The 22,847-nt window shown below is 38.5% G+C and overlaps 1 protein-coding gene across 1 annotated transcript in view; it reads right to left on the reverse strand.

The window, feature by feature from the left end:
• The window catches only part of LOC113066122 (bone morphogenetic protein 7-like), a 52,080-nt gene that overhangs the window by 2,682 nt on the left and 26,551 nt on the right, over window positions 1-22,847 (reverse strand). Inside the window, exons 2-4 of the mRNA XM_026237782.1 lie at window positions 18,291-18,483; window positions 15,380-15,528; window positions 14,873-15,067 (exon numbers count right to left, since the gene is read on the reverse strand). Of these exons, the coding sequence (XP_026093567.1) occupies window positions 14,873-15,067; window positions 15,380-15,528; window positions 18,291-18,483 (537 nt within the window). The remainder of the gene's footprint in view (window positions 1-14,872; window positions 15,068-15,379; window positions 15,529-18,290; window positions 18,484-22,847) is intronic.

Raw genomic sequence — 22,847 nt, forward strand, 5'->3', positions numbered from 1 at the left:
CAGGTGTGGCATATCAAGATGCTGATTAGACAGCATGATTATTGCACAGGTGTGCCTTTTAGGCTGGCCACAATAAAAGGCCACTCTAAAATCATGTCTTAGCTTACAATGATGTCAGTCAATATTAGGCCGTTATGATGATTTTCACTTTAGAATTCTGATCCAAGTAATTGGTAGTTATTTTAGAAGGTTTTATTAATACTTGAGTCATCTTCATTTTAAAATTAATTATACATTATGTATAATTCTAATTCACAATAATTATAAACCTGTATACCGTAGTTCTTATAAGTTCTTCAGGATATATGAAAAACATTGTACTTATTGATTAGCTAATAGTGAACTATCAATTTCAACTGAGCCCTATTACTTACTAAATCATTAATCAAAGTTTCTTGTTAGGTAACAGTAGTTACAATGATAATAGTGCATTAGTCATTTGTTCCTGTGTAGTTATTCATTAGTGACGAAACAGTATTCTAAAGTGTTACCATACTTTGTCAAGTAGTTCATTTTATTGTCTGATAATACTCCCTGTGTTAACAATACTGCCAGTTGTAGCCTATCATAGTTTTTGGCTAGATGCAAGTGAATCATATGACATCCTGTTGGATCCATAGGAGTCTTAAAGGGTTAGTTCACTCAAAAAAAAAAAAATCTGTCATTTCTTCGTGCCGTTCCACTCCTTTGTTCATCTTCAGAACATAAATGAAGATATTTTTTTGTTGCTTTGATACTTTCTGTCCCTCTACAGTCAGCCATGTAGCTTACACATTCAAGGTCCAGAATAGTAGGAAAGGCATCATTAAAAGTACTCCATGTCATTAAGTACGTCAAGCAATCCAACTTTATCATCACTTTATTTACAAAAAACACATCCGTTGTAGTACTCTAGTGAACACTCATGTGCGTTGTGTTGACAAGTATCAAACACAAATGCATTGTGATGCTCTTGTGAACGCATAATGCAGATAAAAAATGTGATAAATAAAGCTGTAAATTATGTTTTTTAGGCAAACAAAGCACTTGTGTCCCTTAATACAATTGAGGTTAAACCACTGGAGTAACATGGATTACTTTGACAATGTATTTCCTACCGTTCTGGGCTATGAATGTGAAAGTTGTGTTGCAGCATATGGAGGGACATAAAGCTCTCGGACTACATATAAAAATATCTTCTTTTGAGTTTGGAAAAATAATGAGGGTTTTACGGGTGTGAAATGACAAAGTTGAGTAATTAATGGCAGAATTTCCATTTTGGGTGAACCATCCCTTTAATTACTCCATCATCTTCCAACTGGAAAAAAAAAAGAAAGAAAAGAAAACAACAACAGAAGATGCTGTTTTGTTGCTCAATGCAAACTGGCTAAGTATGTACTAAAATATATACTCATCTTCACATCAGATATATTACTCACTGAATGTTATTACAGGACAGAAGGAAAAGCTGTGCTCCCGTCAAGTGACGTTAGCTAGCTAGCTAGCAAAAGTTAGCTACTTGTTTCTATGGACAAAATTAAATATTTAAAGGGGCTTTATGAAACAATTTTCAAGTATTAATCGTTTTTTTTTGCTAATGTGTTAACAGCATGTAACAAAACTTAAAAAAGGAAAGTCTGTATAAAAAAATTTATGTGAAGAGTTCAGGGCAGTTTCACTGGGAAAATTCAAGGGAAACTATCATAACTGTAATTTTAATGAACCACATCTGTCGACATGATGTTGGTGAATCACTTTGGCTGTCACTTGCTCGCATAACTATGGAGTGTGTGCAAGAGCACGAGCAGTTAGTTGCTGACCACAGCTCAATTAATGGCCACCAGTGAAACATAAAAAAAAGAAGAAATATGGATCAATATATTGGATATATTGTCTAGTGTTAAGGTTAAATTATGTTGTTTATAAATTGTTCAAGGAGGGGAAAGCACTTCTCTTTTTCTTTTATCTCTATCTGACCCCAGTATTACTAATGTAAGGGCACTGTCTCTTGCACTTCAGATGATTGCTTGTAAATATTGTTTGTATTTTTGTGTTTTCAAATTACAAATTACATGTCATTTAATTAAATACATTTATTGCACAACTATTTTGTATTTTTTAATAAATACATTTAATGAGCAAATAGTTATAATTTGTAACAAAATACTTTTTGATGAACAGTATTTGTGCCCATTCCTGCATGTAAGGAAGACAGACAGATTTGGATCATGAGTGTAAATATTCAAGGCATTTCTTGCCAATCAGTTAAAAAGTATTTGTAGGGTTTTTTTTTTTGTTTTTTGTTTTTTTTATTTATCAGTAGGCTGCCTTAAAATTGTATAATTATAAAGCTGTTGTAATGCAAGTTTGAAGTGAACCTGCTAATCCTGTCTGCATCACAACCAGGGCGGCAGTGGCTCAGTGGTTCATGTAGGTTGTCTACAAACTGGAAGGTTGGTGGTTCAATCCCCAGCTCCACCTGACCAAGTGTCGAGGTGCAAGACCACTTCACCCCAGCTGCTCCTGACGAGCTGCTTGGTGCCTTGAATGGCTGACACTGCAGTCGGTGTATGAATGAGTGTGTGAATGGGTGAATGTGAGGCAACTTGTAAAGTGCTTTGGATAGCCATGTGGTCTGTTGAAAGCTCTATACTGTATAAATGCAGTCCGTTTACCATTTACAACACATGCCCAATACAAGTAGCTGTCAACAACATTTAAAGTATTTTTTTTTTTTTTTCAATTTTCTGTGCACCCTGTGTCCTGTTAGCTACAGGTAGGTTTGAGTTTTTTGAAGGGGAAGGTCATCTCTGGCACTGTCTCCTGCTCTGAATTTGAACTCTGACACATTCTTTCCACTGATGTTCTCATAGGCCTTTTTTTTTTTTTGCTAAGTACAGTGGAGTGAGAGAGATGAGAGAAAGCTATTATATCAGCTCAGGCCAGCTGTAATCCCTTCCTGTTTTTTTTTTTTTGTTGTTGTTGTTGTTTTTTTGTTTTTTTTTGAGATCCTGTCCGAATGAGCAGCACATTGGCCATCCATAGATCTTGGTGACCAAAACAGTGGCAAGACATGCTATGCAATATGGGAAGTCAGAAGTAGTGGGTCCTCTATAGCATTCGATCAAACGTACTCCCAATCCCATATACACCACACTTTTACCATTTACAAGAGCATACTTGCTGTTACTCTGTTTGTTTTATTTTTAAACAAGCTTCTGAAGCCATTACTGTAATGACATTATGATGTAAGTTAATTTGATTTACCGTTCTTGTAAGAAAAAATATAAGGATGTGATGATTCAACCAGGCAAAAAAAAAAAAAAAAAAAAAAAAAAAAAACTGTCATAAAATACAGCTAAGAAAATCAATTAATACATGCACCTTTCAGATTAATTTGTAATGCTTTCCCTGTGCATTTAGTAATATGCAGATGTCCAACATGACTAATCTTTATTTCATTTTAGCACACAGCACACACAATGTGTTCTCTTAGTTTGCACAATGGGATCATATTTGTAGTAAACACACTGTAGGACATTAAATGGAAATCATTCTAGGGAGGTGTCTAAAAAATACTAGCTAATGACAGGGGTTCCTCAGGGCTCAATGCTTGGCCCCCTTTTCTTATCAATATTATATATATATCACACATTATATGCAACTTAGCAAGCCTGACAATTCCCCAAATCATCACAGTCCAGCTGGGCTGAATAACACTAACAACATCCAAGTCAGTCAGGGACTTTGTAGAGTTTAATGATGAGCTTAACTTCACCCACTACATTGCAATGACTGCCTAGCCAGACATATTAGCATTTTTCAATTTCAGAACTTCCTCCTTGTTCAAACTATTGCCATTTCAAGACTGCAATACTTTATTTGTTAGCCTTCCAGCTAGCACAATGAATTAAAATGATCCAGACCAGTGGTACCATCACAACAGGGCATCTTTCCAGAACATTCACACCCACTTGTTAGTGAAATGATCTTAGATGCTCCACCTAAGCAGCTGAGTCCCTCATAATAAAACACTTCCATGATCACTTGATACACAATTGTTTGAATTACAGCCTCTCTGACTCTCACAACACTCATTGAACCCTCAAAGGAGAACTATCCCTCTGTTGTCACTGTACTATATATTTACTTATATGTTGCATTGAATAAAATGATCTGGTAAATAAGTACACTAAATGAATAAGAACCAAACCCATCTGCTTGTAATTAAATTAGACATTCTAAAAATGCAAATGAATGATAACATTTACAGACAGACTTTTTTGTTTGTGTTGCCAAGTGATACTTGATAATACAGAAATACTTGCTAATAAACAATTTAATTAAAGCAGTGGTTCTCAATATTTAGAACTGACATTTGCATTGCATATTTTTTCTGTGTTTAAATATGATTTGATTATCTTTGAAATAAGTGAGTTTTTGAATATAATTTCAAAAACTGTTTAGGACAGTTCACTTCACAATCATATTTACAAAAAAGACAAAATCTCATAAAATGGAAGAAACCTGTATTTATATAATAAAAAAAGAAGAAAAACATGAAAAACAACTTTCCTTAAAACATAGTCTATGAGCAATGTAGAGTAGAAATTAAGGCAGTAACTGAAACCATATTGTGAGTGTGTAGGCAAATCCCTGAGGTCATTCTAAGTACTCAACAATCATCCAATGCTAAGGTATTTCCCACTTTTACCTTTAAGAGAAGGTTTGTTCAGTCCACTCTTGATGAAACTGGCTGGCAAAAGCTTATTGCTTAAAGCTGTCATTTTATTCAACCAGTAAAAAAATGTCATGCTCGACCCACAACGAGAGAAAAGTTTATCCAACCAATGGAAGATGAGAGCTGCATGTAAAACCTTTTCAGTCATAGTTTTTGTTCATGATGCTACTGGTAAATAAATTAACAATTATTGTTATTATTATTATTTTATTTTATTTTATTATTTACTACTGTTACTAATGTGTATTTTGTTTACTAAAGTCACTTAAGTTATGACTAATTGTGAGAACTGTTTTACAAATAATTGTTGAAGTTTACAGTAATTTTAGTAGAAAGAGTTAAATATAATCCGTATTTATTAAATAATTTCAAATAATTTACCTTTAAACTATTATTATTAGGCTCTGGATTTGAAGCTTGGAATATAGTTTTAGCACCTAAAGTAAGACCCCTTTTTGTATTTCTCTCACTCTGTCTGACAGGACTAGGGTAAATATTTACTGAGATAAATCCGTCAGAAGGAGTGGCCCCCGAGCTCTCCCGATAGACCTTTTTAATCGGTCCCCCAGGGGTCCCCTTCCTCTCTGATCACAAGCAGTGAACCTGTCACAGACCCCCAACTACAACATTTATTGTCAAGAATATTCTACACATAACCACAGGTCTATGAATGAGGCCAAACTACAACCCAAAAATGGCCGATTTTGACACACTAGTTCCACACACAAGCACATGGGAAGCTGACATCCTGTGGTGTGACATGCTATACTCCATCTATTTTAAACAGCATTTTGCTATTTCATACAAGAATATTGTGGTTTTCATAGTTTGTTGTCCAACTTCTTAAACAGGTCAATATTTTGGAACCTCAAGAACATGTCTTGGTTATATTTCTTTCCAAAAATGTAAAGACATAAATAAGATATTATATTTTGCATAAAAAAAGCATTTTTTGGGATCAATACTTACTACATAACATCAGAATATCATAGTGTCTATTTTGTCTGGACTGTATTCATCACTGAGGATTTTGAGAATTTTAAACAAACACAGAAGTAACCCCTGGATGTATAATGCAAATGTCAATTTATATCAACAGAGGACATACTGTAGCATAACATATGCACAATGCATATATACACGCCATATTAATTTGTTTTTGGGGCAATATGTAATGAGACATGAGGTGTAATAATGGGGGTAAAAACTGACCAGATTTTCATAATAATTACAGTTACAACCAAAAACATCTTGGTTACATATGTAACCCTCGTTCCCCGAAGCAGGGAACTGAGATGTTACGAATGGGATCTCGCCCGAGAGCCCTATCACCTTCGAGGGGTACAAAATGAGCCAATGGTACACAAAGTACCTTAGTCTGCGGGATTTGCATCGCAAGCTCCACCCCGCAGAGTGGGTATATAAGGAGCAATGCGAGCAACTCGCATTCAAGTCTTCGCTGAGGAGCCGAGCCAGTGACCCGGCCGCTCAGCGGAACAGCAATGTGGCAAGGGGACGTAACGTCTCCGTTCCCTCCTTCAGGGAACGAGGGTTACACACGTAACCAAGGCATTCCCTTTCAGTTGGTCACGTTCGATGTTACGAATGGGGTCCCTTACAAAATGCCACATGGCTGTCTTCCATTGACCCGTATGAGTGATAGCACCCTGTCGTGAGGCCAACATGAGTGAGGGCCCATAATTTATACAGAATACACTGGGTAGCATATTCCAGCTGGACATATGCTAGCAGGCTGCCTGCCCGTGGGAGGACTTACAAAAGGCAGGTATCCACCAAGGTGGTGATACATAAGAACTCTATGGTACCCATCCCACAGGGTGGAAGTTTCAACAACAGAGCTGGCAAGGGGCTTGCCAAGGGAAAGACACATGCTGCGGAGAGACTTACTCTGCACATACACACGTGGGATTGCCCAGAAAGGGGAATCACAACACATGGAGGCACCTAGTCCCACACAGGGCACGTACACAAGTGTTGGACATTAACAGTGCTGGAGGAACCCAGGGTTCTGACTGAGGAACTCACCTGAGGGGAATAGCGCATGCATCCAGTCCGCGGAGTGGAATGGCGCAGCAAGCGGATTGACACCAAGCAGGTCCTTACTGGCCCGAAGGGGCAAATACCCGGGAGGACACGGGTTCTACATGGAGATTATAAAATCTCACGAATGTGTTAGGTGTCGCCCAGCCCGCAGCTCTACAGATGTCTGTTAGCGAGGCGCCATGCGCCAGCACCCAGGAGGAAGCTACACTCCTAGTTGAGTGAGCTCTCACCCCTGGGGGGCATGGGAGGTCTTGAGCCTGATAAGCCAGGACAATAGCATCCACTATCCAGTGGGATAACCTCTGCTTGGAGACAGCCTTTCCCTTATGCTGGCCTCCGTAACAGACAAAGAGCTGGTCTGAGGTCCTAAGGTACTGAGTTCTGTCCACGTAGGTGCGGCGCGCACGTACTGGACAGAGCAGCGCCAGGGCTGGGTCTGCCTCCTCCATGGGCCATTCAGCGGAACAGCAATGTGGCAAGGGGACGTAACGTCTCCGTTCCCTCCTTCAGGGAACCAAGGCATTCCCTTTCAGTCGGTCACGTTCGACGTTACGAATGGGGTCCCTTACAGCGCTTGCAAGTTCAGCACCTGACCCCTAAAAGTAGTGGTGGGAACTTTGGGCACGTACCCAGGCCGGGGTCTCAAGATAATGTGAGAGTTAGCCGGCCCGAGTTCCAGGCACGCTTCGTCAACTGAAAATGCCTGCAGGTCCCCAACCCTCTTCACTGAAGCCAAAGCCGTCAGGAGTGCAGTTTTCAAAGATAAAAACTTTAGCTCAACTGAGAGCAAGGGTTCAAAGGGAGCCCTCTGCAGTGCTGATAGAACCACTGTAAGGTCCCAAGAGGGGACTTGCTGAGGGCAAGGCGGATTGAGCCTCCTTGCTCCTCTCAGGAACCTGATGATCTGATCGTGCCTCCCCAGTGACTTACCTTCAACAGGGTCATGGTGAGCCGAAATGGCGGCCACATAGACCTTGAGGGTGAAAGGAGACAGCCTTCGTTCCAACCCCTCCTGAAGAAAGAACAGCACTGACCCAATCGGACATTTCCAGGGTTCCCCACACCATGAAGAACACCAAGTGACAAAGGTTCCACTTCAAAGGATAGGTGTGTCTGGTGGACACGGCTCTAGCTGAAGTGATGGTAGCTACCACCTGTGGTGGCAAGGTACCTAAACCTTCCGTGACCCATCCAGGACCCACACATGCAGGTTCCACAGATCGGGACGTGGGTGCCAGAGGGTGCCCAGTCTCTGAGAAAAAAGGTCCTTCCTCAGAGGAATTGGCCAGGGAGGGGCTGTCACGAGGAGTACAAGTTCGGGGAACCAGGTCCGGCCGGGCCAAAAAGGTGCAACCATGAGGACCTGCTCCTTGTCCTCCCTGATTTTGCACAATGTCTGAGCAAGAAGGCTCACTGGGGTAAATGCATACTTGTGCAGGCCCAGCGGCAAGCTGTGTGTCAGGGCGTCCGTGCCGAGAGTGCCCTCGGTCAGGGAGTAAAACAACTGGCAGTGGGAATTTTCTGGAGAGGCAAACAGGTCTACCTGAGCATCTCAAAATTGTTCCCAAATCAGCTGAACCGACTGGGGGTGGAGTCTCCATTCCCTGGGGCGAAACTGCTGCCGTGAGAGCTCATCAGCTGCACGGGGTGAAGTATCAGCGGCAGGCCGGAGTGATGGTCACTCGGAGCGTGCCCTGTTGCCATGCCCATCTCGGGACTCGGTCGTGAAGCCAGTGCTGAAGCGGTCTTATATGGAGTAGCCCGAGCTGTATGACCGGCGCCGCAGACGCCATATGCCCAGGAGCCTCTGAAACAGTTCCAGTGGAACTGCTCTCTTGCCCTCGAAAAGTCTCAGGCAATTCAGCAGTGACTGTGCAAGCTCGTTCGTAAACCGCGCGAACATGGCGACTGAGTCTATTTCCATACCGAGAGAAGAGATCCTCTGTACAGGGGAGAGCTTGCTCTATTCCCAGTTGACCTGAAGACCCAGTCGGGCGAGGTGTCTGAGCACCAGATCCCTATGCTCACACAACCACTCTCGAGAGTGAGCTAAGATCAGCTAGTCATCGAGGTAGTTGAGGATACGGACACCTTGTTCCCTGAGAGGAGCCAGGGCTCCCTCTGCGACCTTCGTAAAGACGCGGGGAGACAGGGCCAACCCAAATTGGAGAACCTTGTACTAATATGCCCCTGGGTCAGCACTGCCCTTGTGCAGCTGCTGGAGCAGCTTGGCCTGATAGACCTGAAGTGAGGCCATGGCATGCAGTGCAGAAGTGGCCTGGCCCGCAGCTCTGTAAGCCTTGGCCACAAGCGTGGATGAGAACTTACAGGCCTTGGAGGGCAGCTTGGGACCGCCATGCCAAGCGGAGGCACTCTGTGGACACAGTTGCATAGCAACAGAACGCTCCACCAGAGGAATCCCAGCATACCCCTTGGCCGCCCCACCATCGAGGGCAGTGAAGGCAGAGGAAGTACCAGAACGGTTTTGGGCAGTTAAAGGTTCCTTCCATTAACTGGTTACTTCCTGGTGCACTTCCAGGAAGAAAGGAACCAGAGGAGGGTGCTGGCGATCCGCATGAGCAGTCCCCAGGAACCAATCATCCAGCCTCGAGCGCTCGGGGCAGGGCGGAGGATTCCACTCAAGCCGATTCTCTTTGCTGCCCGGGAAAGCACGGCTGTCAGCTCGGGATCGGATTCGGACAATGCTGGCACTCCCGAGGGTGGCAACGCAGCCGAATCCCCATCTCCCGAGGACTCAAGCCCGCCTTATGATACGGCGATCGACATACGGTCCTCTTCGTGAGCCCCAAATGTGATGTTAAGAGCCTGAGAGGGTCCAGCAAACTTATCCGGAAACTCGACCGGCTGCGACGTATGTGAGGGGGGTGTGGCCTGAGGAGGTTGGCTCGTTGGGCAAGCCCACACAGTAACCCTCAGATCACCCTGGCCACCAGCCGAAGTAGCCCTCTTACGAGAAGAAGAGCTAGAATGGGGTGTGGAAGAGGGGACTCTATACCTTTTAAGGTAATCGAGTCTCGATCTCAATGCCCAGATGGTCATGTCCCCTCAATGAGAACATGAGCCATCCACGAACGCAGTCTTACGAGAAGCTATGTATCGACCGCACCCAGAAACACACGGGCGAAATGACATCTTTAAAAAGACGCAAATTGGCCCGTATCTCTTTTGTGAAAGAAATTTGCTCTTTCAGAGGTGTTGAAGCTCTCAGGGAGACGCAGGAGCTGTTGCAGGAAACCCAGATGAAACGCTGAATCGCGCCGTCACACTAACACCAGTGAGTCTTGCTTCTAGCACTCTGGTGAAAGCAGCACACGATGTGCTCGGCTCTGAAGCGAAAGCATGAATGTGTGTTGCTCGTGTTGCTCCCCCAGACCAAGGTACTTTGTGTACCATTGGCTCGTTTTGTACCACTCGAAAGTGATTGGGTTCTCGGGCGAGATCCCATTCGTAACGTCGAATGTGACCGACTGAAAGGGAACTGCCAAAAATCATATCCCAGATACACGTGATTTCTTAACCAAAAGACAAAAACATGGTAACTGCAAAGAGATCTCACAGACCCTCTCTCACATAAAGCTTCTCCTTGGAGCAATTACACAATTACATTCCTGGTGGTGACGGCATGCTGGAGTAATGGACACAGTGTTCCGAAAGGAATGACATCCATCCTGGAAAGAGCTGGGAAGCTGTCTCACCACTCCCATGATAACTTGAAAGAGAATGCGAGTGCTGTCTGCGTCCATGTGAAGTTTATCTCTCTTCCTGTCTTTCATTACTGCGGTTATTAAACCTCCATCCTCAAGGCTTGCCGATGTCTAATTACACCAATGGTAAACAAAAGGAGGGTTGACAGAGCGGAAGATGAAAAACTGCAGCTGGACAGTGCTGTGTTATTATAATTCTTTAAGTGATACTGTTAACATGATCAGGCAGTTTAGCCCAACACCTAATAACAGCTCGAAGGTAATTACAGGTCTTTCATTGGGGCGGCACATACTGAGCTGAGCTAGACGCTTGTTAACTTTCCTCAGGCCAAAGGCCGTTGAGTTCCCCCAATCTCTAGCTGAGTATTAATGCTTAATGTGTTGTTTTCACAGATCGCCAAAGCTTAAGAAACAGTGTCAAACTTCTAATCACACCTAATGTGCTTTGCCTGAATTGGAAGCTCATAGAGAAGAAAATAATTTTTCAAAGGGTGAATCTCCCCAAACGTTTCAAGAACATGACAGGGTCATATTTCATCCCAGATTCAAAAGAAAGAAAAGAAACAAATTAAGAACCTTAAATGCCTGGACACACAACATACTTGATAAGACTATAGATAAGGGTATGTTTTTATTATAGACTTTATTAAGATTTTGAATTTGCTTTTATTTTTCATTTCAGTTTTTGTTTTAGTAATTTTGTCATCTACTTTTGTCACAAAAATTCGTAGCTTTAATTAAAAAAAATTTTTTTCAGTTATAGTTACATTTTATTTAATTATTTAATTCAGCTTAAGTTTCCCATCTAATATTTGTAAGTATTTTTTTCCAGCTTTATATCTCTCAACAAAATAAATTCTGCTCAGCTTCCAACTGACAGGAACATTCAGGAATGTTTCAGCTGCAAAGTAAACAGGGCTGTTACAGTTATTACATAATCACATGACTTCATCAATGCACAACACACTCTGGATTAACTTTTTTTTCACAAATATGTGATAATAATATATTTTATGTAATAGCTATTACATTCTAAATATAACAATTGTTATCATATAATTATAGTTGTCATAAATTGTCATTACATTTTTTAAATGCAAACTAATGTTTTTAAACAATAAATAATTCATGATTCAATATTAAACAATCTAACATTAAATATTATTTTTTATTCACATTTATCTTGACTCTAAAATGGACACATGTTAAAAAAATCAATTCATAAACAATTAGAGAATTCTTAAACAATTAGAGAGCCTTTAAACTAATGCACTTATGTCTCTCAATATGGATCAAGATGCAGCGATCACAGGCTGTCTGTTTGAAAGCTTTGATAAGAGTGTTTTCATATTGGAACCATATGCACTCTCAGTACTGCCACAAGAGGATGGCTGTCACAATGGCCTCACAACTTCTTGCTCCAAATCTAAATATTTACACTCCAGACATCCCAAGGAGAGGGGTTGATGTTTTGGGTTACATAAAGTCCAATCCTTTAGAACAAATTATGCAGATTTAGATGGGACATGTAGTGTGCCAGGTCTAGGAACTTTAAGTTTAAGCACTATTCAATAAGTGGGTGAATCTTATTCACACATGGCACTGATGTACATTATTCTCAGGAGGTTGCATTACATACATGGTATGTGTTTATGTCAGTTTGTTGTATTACAGTTAATAATATACACTTGATGCACTGTCTTTCACAAACACAAACAATGTTTGAATTATATCTGTTCCTGAAATACTGTAGAAAATGAAAATATACAGTCTGCATCTTAAAGCATATCAATAGGTTCCAACTCAGATTAAACTAATATTATGCTTGTGAATGAGCACATGAACTTATGTTGTGAAATAAACAGTTTTCACTCAAGGTCCTTCATGCTTCGAGGCCTTACAATCACAATTAGCTCTGGATTAAGTGGGTATTAGCACTAAGAATAATGAGGAGCAGAAACTGGATTAAGACCCCGCTGTTCCTCCACTTTTTTAGTTATTTATTTTTAACTAAAAAGATTATTTAATTAATAACAAAATATTCTTAATTATTAAGTTCAAATATATGTTCTAAAATAAATATTGTGGCAATTATACTCAAATGAATATGGGATACTTTATGTTTACTGTTATGGTCCAAAAAGTACATTCAGGACAAACATTGAGAAATAATAGTATTTTTTTTTCTCATTGATACAAAAGTGCGCAACAAGCTGTTATTTATACTTATTGTGCACTTTATATTTATTCAATCATGGTTGTTGACACTGCAGATATGCCAAAAGGAACATTAACCTAGGATTTATAAACATTGTGTGTAAAATGTCAGCTTGTGATTGTGGGTAAATTATGAGCAATGTAAAATGCTAATCAAAGATAACTCAGGATAAGTTTAGAATGGCCCAGTGTTAACTATTTTGACAGTGAAAAGCCCTTGAGTTGCCTTGTAAAGTCCATATTTTAAAAAGAGTACTTATTACGTAAATAATACTTTACATTTAGTTTGCTTTTAAAGATATATTAATTAATTATGCATTTATATAGCGCTGTATTGTGTATTGATATACACCCAAAGTGCTTTACAATCATGTGGGAGGTCTCTCCTCAACCACCACCAGTGTGCAGCATCCACTTGCTGATGCGACGGCAGCCATAGTACAACAGCGCCAGTGCGATCACCACACACTAGCTAAAGGTGACAACTGACAAGGGCCAGTGGAGGGAATGTGGCCAGGACACCCGGGTTACACCCTACTCTTTATGATTAATGTTTTCGTTTTAGGCTTATGATCAGGTTCAGGTTCTTCTAGACCCTTGTTAATCAGCTATTATTTCACACTGATTTTAGAAATGAATTATGGGTTGGTTTAGGTTTAGGGGTAGGGATTGGGTTAATTCTATATTTTTGGACAGTTATGTTGATCCAGGAACATGTCTTGCTTGGCAAAATCACGGCGACCCTGAATTTTAGAGTGCCTTCTTTTTCACAAAGGGTCAGAACATTATTACTGAACATATAACATGTGGTTACTCTAAACACTCAAGGGGCCAACTGAGTTTTTTGAGAGAAGTTGTGGCCTAATGGTTAGAGAGTCGGATTTGTAATCCACAGATTGTGAGTTCCAGTAGGTGGAGTGAGTGAATGTACAGTGCTCTCTCGACCCTCAATACCACGACTGAGGTGCCCTTGAGCAAGGCACCGTACCCCCAACTGATCCCCTGATGGGTTAAATGCAGAGCACAAATTCTGTGTATGGGTCACCATATGTATGTCACATCACGTCGCTGTATGTCACATCACTTTCACTTTCAAATGTCTGTGCCATTTAATCAATGTGTTATTAATCAGCTATAAACTTGATAGTATCTGAATTGAAAGAGGAAACTGTAATGCATAGTGTTTGTATTCAAGTACGGTTCCATTTTGTGCCTAAAAGTGAATGGTGCCATGTTCACGCATGGCTTTTTCAATTTTATCTACATAAAGTGCTGCAGGGATGATATATGTTCGTAGACCATAACCCAGAAACTAGTTAGCATTTTAACACTTCAGTTCCATCATTCTGAACGCAATGTTTTTTTTTTTTTTTTTTTATGGGTTTTTGGTTAAATGCCTGAAATAAGATCTATGGTTAACACAAGCTGCTTACGACATGAAATAAATCATTAATAAGTTTTAAAAAGCGTTTACTTGTCTTGAAAATGTTGTTGCAAACATGTGCCTAAATGGGACTACAGAGGAGGTTGAAGTCAAAAAACATCATCACAACCCTTATCTACTCATAGTCCACTTTTACAACCTAATTGTGTTCCAATGATCTCAAATAGGGGTGCTCCGATCACGATCGGCCGATAGATATGCTCATCTCATCAGTAAAGCCGGTTCTCTAATCAGCGGTAAATTCCATCAGGTGCGTGATTTCACATAGAACAGCTGTTTCTACACAGAGCCATTATTAACTGAGAAGCTGCGCAAATCCACGTTCATTTTCAGCGTTTATTTGCGCATCTTCTCAGTTAACAACGGCTCTGTGTAGTAACAGCTGCTCTATGTGAAATCACGCACCTGATGGAATTTACAGCTGATTATAGAACCGGCTTTGAAGAGATGCGCATTAACGATTGGCCGATCATGATCAGAGCACCCCTAATCTCTAAGAGTTTTAGTAAGTTAGATTCTCATTATGCAGGGGTATATAAAGAATTGGACTCAATAAAACATCCCCTAAAATACAATAACATCCCCATCATCACTTGAAGAATTAAAAGAGACTGTATGTCTGATTTCTGCCATATTAAACTTGTCTCGTTTAGAATAAAGAAAGGGGCTTAGTTCACAATATGGGAAATATTAGTAGCTAACCTGTTTGAGCTGATCGGTTTGATGTCTCCTGTGGACTGTTGGAGCGATTGCGGTTCGTCTGACGTCGTTTGCCCACTGACCGGCCAGTTCGGACACGGACTTCACTCACTTTAAAAAAGGCCACCATGAAAGGCTGCCTCTCTAGAGCACCATAACGACCTACTAACCCAGCTTCCTTGGGATTGATGCTCCAACCTTTAAAAAGAAGAAAGTGTTATAAATGTGATATCCTTGTCCATTAAACTAAATCAAAATGAACAGAAATGAACTCTGAGTCACCAAAGGAAATGAAAAATAATAGGATGAAGGAGGTCTACACCATATGATATACCTTGAGAAAAGAATCATTCCCATTAATCTCATTGGCATTTGCTTGGTTGATGCAGGACTCCTTGGAAATATGCTATTTGAAGTCAGCTATCTTTGCTCATGGCAGCTCATAGGCATACAGTTTTGAGTCAATCACCTGAGCTACACAAATATATGTTTATCTTAAAATTCTCTTACCACTGCTGGTCTCCACACTGATCTGTAGACCCAGGTTATGAAGTGGACTCGTCACCCAGAGATTACTTAATGCTGTAATGTCAAACTCCAACCAACCTTCTTCAGCAGCCCACAACCTGCGAGATTCCAGCAGAAACAGGTCGACATCCCTGCAAATATCGTTATAATCACCATTTACACAGATCTATGACACCCTTTTGATTTTTTTTATTTTATTTTTTTTTTATAACAAAGTACATTTATTTATACAGGGTCCGAATGAGACCACAAGAAAGCTGCCAACTCTTAAATCCCAACTGTAAATCCTCTTACAGACACACTAAATTGACTGGAATAATAAAGTCAGAAGTGTCCGTATTTTTTCTTTTGATTACATAAATCACATTTATTGCCTCCTTCCTTGGCTGCTGTTAAAATAGACCTATATTTCAATAGCTTCACGATGTCATTACAGGCATACAAGACCATCTTCGCATATGGCTTGGGAGGGTTTTCCACAGAGGCCATATGCACATGAAAACAACCAGAGATTACAATATATATAAACAGAACAAGTAATAACTCCACAGTCATGGTAAACTGGATTTTTTTTTCCCGAAGTATTGATGGATTGTCATGAAAACAAAACCTGATCTATGCTGTGATTTCAAAACAAATACAACTGACAGTGTTTAAAAATGCATCTCAGATTTCTTCCAAACATTTTTCACAATATAATGAAGTATTCAAAGCTGCTTTGAATATAAGTGTCATGTATAAAAATTTACAAATACAAATTTTCTTAAAATTCCAAGTTTTGTTTTGCAATATATGAATTGTACATGGTAAACATTATCAGTTTACCAATATTAGGTGATTAAAAAAATATACTAATAAAGTATCTTAAACTAGATTCACTTGCTACATTAGACTTGCCATGTAATGTGTGTGTGTGTTTTTTTAGCATGCTGTTTCCTTCATCTTTAAAAAAAAAATCTATATTTTATTACATTAAATAATGTAATATAATATAATAATTGTAAAATACAGCAGTATGCTTGTAATCAATTTCAGACATACCCAAACAATGGAAGATGGAGACTATTTGGAAATATTGTGTTCTAGTGGTGAAGAAATAAAATACATTTAACATATTATAGATGGTCCAGAGAAACAAAGTAAGATCACTTGAAAAATTTTCTCACATGATATTGTTTCTTTACATTTAAGGTCATGTGAAACTTGTTGACTTTATGTTCACTATGGTACTGTTTCAGCTCAAATTGTCTTGCGGCATGGGCTAAATTCAGCCAGATATACAGTACGGCCCCTCTGCACCACCTCCATAACCACGTTATTTTTTGCTTCATGGATTAAAGGCTTACACACTTCAGAAGCTTCTCTCAGCCATATTGTGCATCTGCTTAGCTTAGCTATACCGCATTTCCCCAACCAATGTGTTTTTTAAAGATCACAAACTATAAACACAGTAATTATGCTGTTAGAACTTGACAAGTTTGCAAATTAATCTGTTTGTAAGCAAATACATTTTGCAAGCCACACAGCATTTGAGATTTATAGGCAGAAAGTGGCATGTAGGGAAATACCACAAAGAACACTATAATTTGCATCAAGGTAAAGCTTGTTCTACAGAGATATAATGCGTGGCATTACATAATATTAAGATATGGCAAAAAATAAAAGATTCCCAATGCAGGTTTGTGGAAAAACAGTGTGTGTCTATTGTTCAAATCAGGATGTATAGCAAATTAACACTTTGTGATAAACATTACAAACTATTTGTGAGGGAAACATGTAGTTCATTTAGCCAGTTTTGGCTCTGGCCTTAGGTTTGTTACAAAATTCTTATTTAGTGCCTTTTTTAGTTAAATATTATTAATAATACAATTATGGCGAGCCTCACAGTCACAACTTATTGGTAGGTTTTGGACATTTCAGTGGTCACGCCATCTGCCTTTCTCAGGGAGATATCCCTCCCACCACCCACAAAGTCAATGTTTGACATGTGTTGGTGGGTTCTTTTTTAAACACAACTAAATCTATTTCAGTTTTGCGTTGTGGTAATTGCCATGGTCTACATAAAGTACATGGTAGACAACCTCTGCTGTGTTTAGTGATGGAAGCCTTGGCTCAATTTAAAACAGTCAATTACTCAAAATAATGAATAAGCACCAGCAAATAAATATTTTCACAATAGCAGTTTTATTGTACCTAAATGTGTTTATATTTATCAGGGGTGTAATGGTACATGAAAATGATGGTCTCAGTTCAGTATGTTTTCGGTTGTAGGAGGAAAAACAAACCAGGTTTTCATTTTGAATAAACAGTGGTTTACTGAATAAAATATGTCTGTCTTTAAATAAACTAAAGTCTGTCACCACAGTTTATAGTGCTGTTGTAATTGGGGGAAGAGATATGAACACTTTTGGATGCAAAATAGTGTAGTCAGAATTATTGTGCTCTCATTCTAATTTGCTTCATCTATTTGATGTGCATGTGTGCACTAGCCCACGTTCACTGAAGTCTGTGAAGTTCTTCAACAAAAATGTACTTTTGGACATGCCTGACAGCCGCTCTGACTCAAAAATTAGCCAAAATATGAACCACATATATGCACGTGTGAACCAAGCACTTGAATGAAGGGTTGAAATTAAAGGTTTTTTTTTTTTTTTTTTTTTGGGGGGGGGGTGGTCATTGTTTATATAAAAGGTGGTTTATATATATGTGTGTGTGTGTGTGTGTGTGTGTGTGTGTGTGTACTCTCAAAAACAGGCAGCAGTTGACTTGCATCATCAAGATAAATGGTTTCATCTTGAATGGCCTGAGGGCGAGTAATGCCTAGTTCACCCTACAGGATTTTAAGCCTGATTTATATTTATACAGTATATATTAAATTTAACATCCCATTTACCTGTCTGGATGTTCCCCAACCACTTGGAACACACTAAGCAAGAACGTCTCATTGCGGGAGGCCCTGGTCACACACTCCTTGTAGATCCTGAATTCTGCTGCTGTGATGGCCTCTCCCTCTGGAATCTGGGACAGGTTGAATTTGTACTCTCTATAGTGTCTTCTCTGTGGTGAAAGCTCTCTATCATTTTCAACTGTCCAAAAGACAAACACAAAATGACAATGATATATATATATATATATATATATATATATATATATATATATATATATATATATATATATATATATATATATATATATATATATATATATATATATATACATTTATTCATTTAGCAGATGCTTTTATCCAAAGCGACTTACAGATGAAGACAGTGGAAGAAATCAAAAACAACAAAAAGAGCAATGATATATAAGTGCTATAACAAGTCTCAGTTAGGTTAACACAGTACACGTAGCATGGGATTTTAACTAATATAATAAATAAAAAGAAACAGATAGAATAAAAAAATTAAAGAATAGAGCAAGCTAGTTAGAGGTCTTTACACACACACACACACACACATACATATACAATTGCATAATAAATTAAAAGAAAATAGAATACAAAAAGATTAGAAAGGTAGTTAGATATTTTAAACAATAGAATTAGAATAGTGCGTGTTAAAGTTAGAGGGTCAAATAAAGATGGAAGAGATGTGTTTAAAGCCGATTCTTGAAGATGGCTAAGGACTCAGCTGCTCGGATTGATGATTATGATTATGATTTATATATATTATGATATATATATAACATACAAAAAATATCCAGTTTTTCTAAAAAAAAAAAAAACTATTATTGTAAACATAATCGGTCTTTGCTGACTTTTAAACTCATTAGCAACTCTAAAACGAGTCAGATAGGGAGCTTTAAATGAACGCCGTTAATTTTAGCTTATAAATAGCTACATAATCTTTGGCAGTATTCAGTGCATATGAATACGCAGGATGCATTTGCTGTAGAAGCGTGGACTCAAATACCGAAAGTGTTCAAGAGTTCAAAAACACAGCACAAAATGAATTAAACATATCGCTGCAGCTTGAGACAGGATATTTTAAAAGTAACTGTTCAAAAACAGGCCACATTAAAAATGTGAAGCTGAGCGTCAGTCAAAGTTGCAACAAAATATACAGTATATGGTGCATGCTTATTATTAGGGATTATCAGGGTAATCAACAGGAAGCGCACAAAGACAATAGGTCAAGTGTGACTTTAGCAGTTTATCATGGATTCATTCAGATAACTGAATGATTTCTTCTTAAGAAAAAAATAAAGATGTTAAGAACATATTTGAGAAATTATTAAGAATTTTTAAAGAATTGCACTTAAGAACATTCTTAAAAACTTTGTGGAATTTATCTTAGGAAATTTCTTAATTTATTTCTTAAAAAGATTTTCGTGAATCCGGCTCCAGGACAACTAGATGAGTCCCAGATACAGATCCCCTGTAAAGACCTTGTCTCAGATGACCACCGGGACAAGACACTTTTACTAATTATTATTATTATTATTATTATTATTATTATTATTATTATTATTATTTCAGAAATGGAAGTAATTTAAAATGTTACTGTGTTCTTATTTTTAGCTATATACAGTAGGCCAATACAGAAAACCTACATGGTAATATCAGATCACATGCAATCGTTGATGAACATACAGTTTATATATCAAACTAGGCTATGTGTTTTAAATTGCACACACACACACACACACACACACACACACACACACACACACACACACACACACACACACACACACACATATATATATATATATACGTATATCAGTTTATTTTATTTACAAGTTTCGTGTTTTATCTGGGGTTTTTTTTTTCATCTTAAAATTACTTTCAGAAACATTTTTTGTTTCCAAAGTAAATACAATTTTATTATTATTTAGAAAAAATATCATTTTCAAATAGTGTAAATTGATTACAAACCTAGAATGTATTTTCAGCATTCTTATTTGCTTATTTAATTGCTATATTATTATTATTATTATTATTATTATTATTATTATTATTATTATTATGCAGTAGATCCTTATGTGCGTGCATGACCAAGCATGCCAGTGAGCAAGACATCACAATCGATCAGATGTGTGTTTACCATAGCATCCTCTTAATGCAAACCTCATTAAAATCTAGCGGTCAGTGGAGGAAGCCTGTTTTTTTTTTTTTAGGGAGTGACATGAGAGAATGACAGAAAATACACAAACATAAGAAAATATGTGAATCCTGACCTAAAGAGGACTGTGTTATCAAGACCTAACAATTCTGATGAACAGAAACAGATTTGTGGGAAGTAATGAGCTGTGAATGATTACTTAATATGTTCATCAAGATGACTTAATATGAAAAGTGTGTTATTAGTTGCATCAGATTGTGTTTGTATATAATTGGAAGTAAATTAATACCAGGCCACATTTTATGAGTAATCAATACAGACATTCAGATATTTGCAAATGGTTCACTTACTTATTCTTGTCACTGTTGTATATTTTATTTATCATAACCATTTGTCTCTGCATAAATTGACTTCAGAAACTTTCATTCTTTGTATCTCTTGCAGTGCATCCGTGGCAGACAAACTCAATAACAATTGGTGCTAAATCCAGATTGACAAATATTTTGCTTATACTGTCTTGTTCTACTGATTCGTTGCCTAAGTGTAGTGAGAAGCAGCTACTGCTGTGCCAGACACGTTGATGGCACAAAGTATGAATGAATGAACAAATAATGCATTTATATAGTGCTGGATTGTGAATTGCGCTTCTATAACCACCACCAATACTGCTATTTAGATGCAAGTTTTCTGGTCCCACTTTATATTAGGTGGCCTTAAATACCATGTACTTACATAAAAAAAAATAAGTACAATGTACTTATTGTGTTTATATTGTATTTTAAAACGCTTTTGCTCCTATTGAGGTGGGATATAGGTAAGGTTAGGGAGAGGGTTGGAGGTATGGGTAAGTTTAAGGGTGGGTTAAGGTGTAAAGTATGGGTCAACAGTGTAATTATAAATGTAATTACATGTAGTTTTTTTTTTTTTTTTAATATAAGTACAATGTAAAAACATGTATGTACAGAATAAGTACATTGTACTAAATTTAACAAAGTGGGTCCAGTTTTCTTAACAATACTTATATTATTTATATAAGAAAAATTATATAAGAATAATATTAGTAGTAGTCCGTCGTAGTAGTAGTAGTAATAAATATAATTAGTCTGATCTTACCTGGTTTAGGTATGACAAAATATTAGTGAATCTCTTTTTTACAAAGGCTATACCTAAACATTATAAAGATATGTATGCTATGTATGCTCCAATAACAGCTGATAACTGATTGACCTAATTTACCCATATGGTCTATACATATGCATTTATAATACAGCACCTCTTCACAGAGCGTCCAGATGTTCAGGGCATGTGCTGTAGTAATGATTCACTATTTCTAGTAGAATTATAATTCTTTGTTTATTCAAGCTGTTCCCACGGCAAAGGACATAATGACAATTTATCCAGTGTTTTAAGTGCCAGCTCGCTCTTATAGAAAAAGAAAAAAGGGGAAACTATGACCAGAGTGTGTCTTCTCATCAGACAACAGCTTTGTCACTCAGCCATGCTGCTCTCCCCACCATGTTACAGACAACCCTCCCTCTTGTTCCTACGAATGACCCATGGGCTGAATATTTTGCCATAAGTACAAGTCCAGCCGGATCCCCCCGCTTGTGGCCCAGGGTTGAAGTGTCTTGCTCTGATTGTATTTCCATGCTTCCCTAGGTGAGGAACACACACTTCCATCTAAGCCTAGTGACCTTGTGAGGTGGAAAAGAAAGTTGTGAAGCAGAGGAATGAATTAGGGATTAACAAGGGTACTGGGGTTATGTGAAGACTACCCCCTCTTCTCTGTTTGGTGAATTAGAGTAGCTGTTTAAAGTTCTCCAACATCATAAGGGAACAACTTCTCTGATCAGTGGACTTCCAACAGGGAGTTATACTCCTCTGCTGTCCTGACACATGCGTTACAATTTAAAACTGAGCCTCTTGAGAAAACCTCAAAGGGCCTAAGATGGAACTCTGAGGGATACCCTGTACTAGTGCTACATACACTACTCTAATTGACTGACTAACCTTGTAGAACCTCTAGTGAGGACTTGGTACTAAAAATGATGATAAAGATAAGTAAATAGAGAAATTTGCAATTCCAGCTTCATGGTTCACAGGGCGATGACTTAAAACCATGCCTTTTTTCACTCACAATTTGACTGAGTAATTCATAGTGAAAGCGATTTCCAGAGATCCCGTTTGTGATGTTTTTCACATCAGCACATCAGGTTTGAACGTGGCTGGTTCACATGCTGCTGAGACTTCTTCATTAACAACTTCCACAGGTGTATCCAAAAAAGCTTGTCTCTCAGTAGCAAAAACATCTGATATGACAGATATATTAAAGGTCATCAGCACACAGAGAGTATCGAGGGCCACTGGTCTAGAAATGGCCTTGT

Source organism: Carassius auratus, chromosome 49, assembly GCF_003368295.1.
Source record: "Carassius auratus strain Wakin chromosome 49, ASM336829v1, whole genome shotgun sequence".
NCBI classification, from domain to species: Eukaryota; Metazoa; Chordata; class Actinopteri; order Cypriniformes; family Cyprinidae; genus Carassius; species Carassius auratus.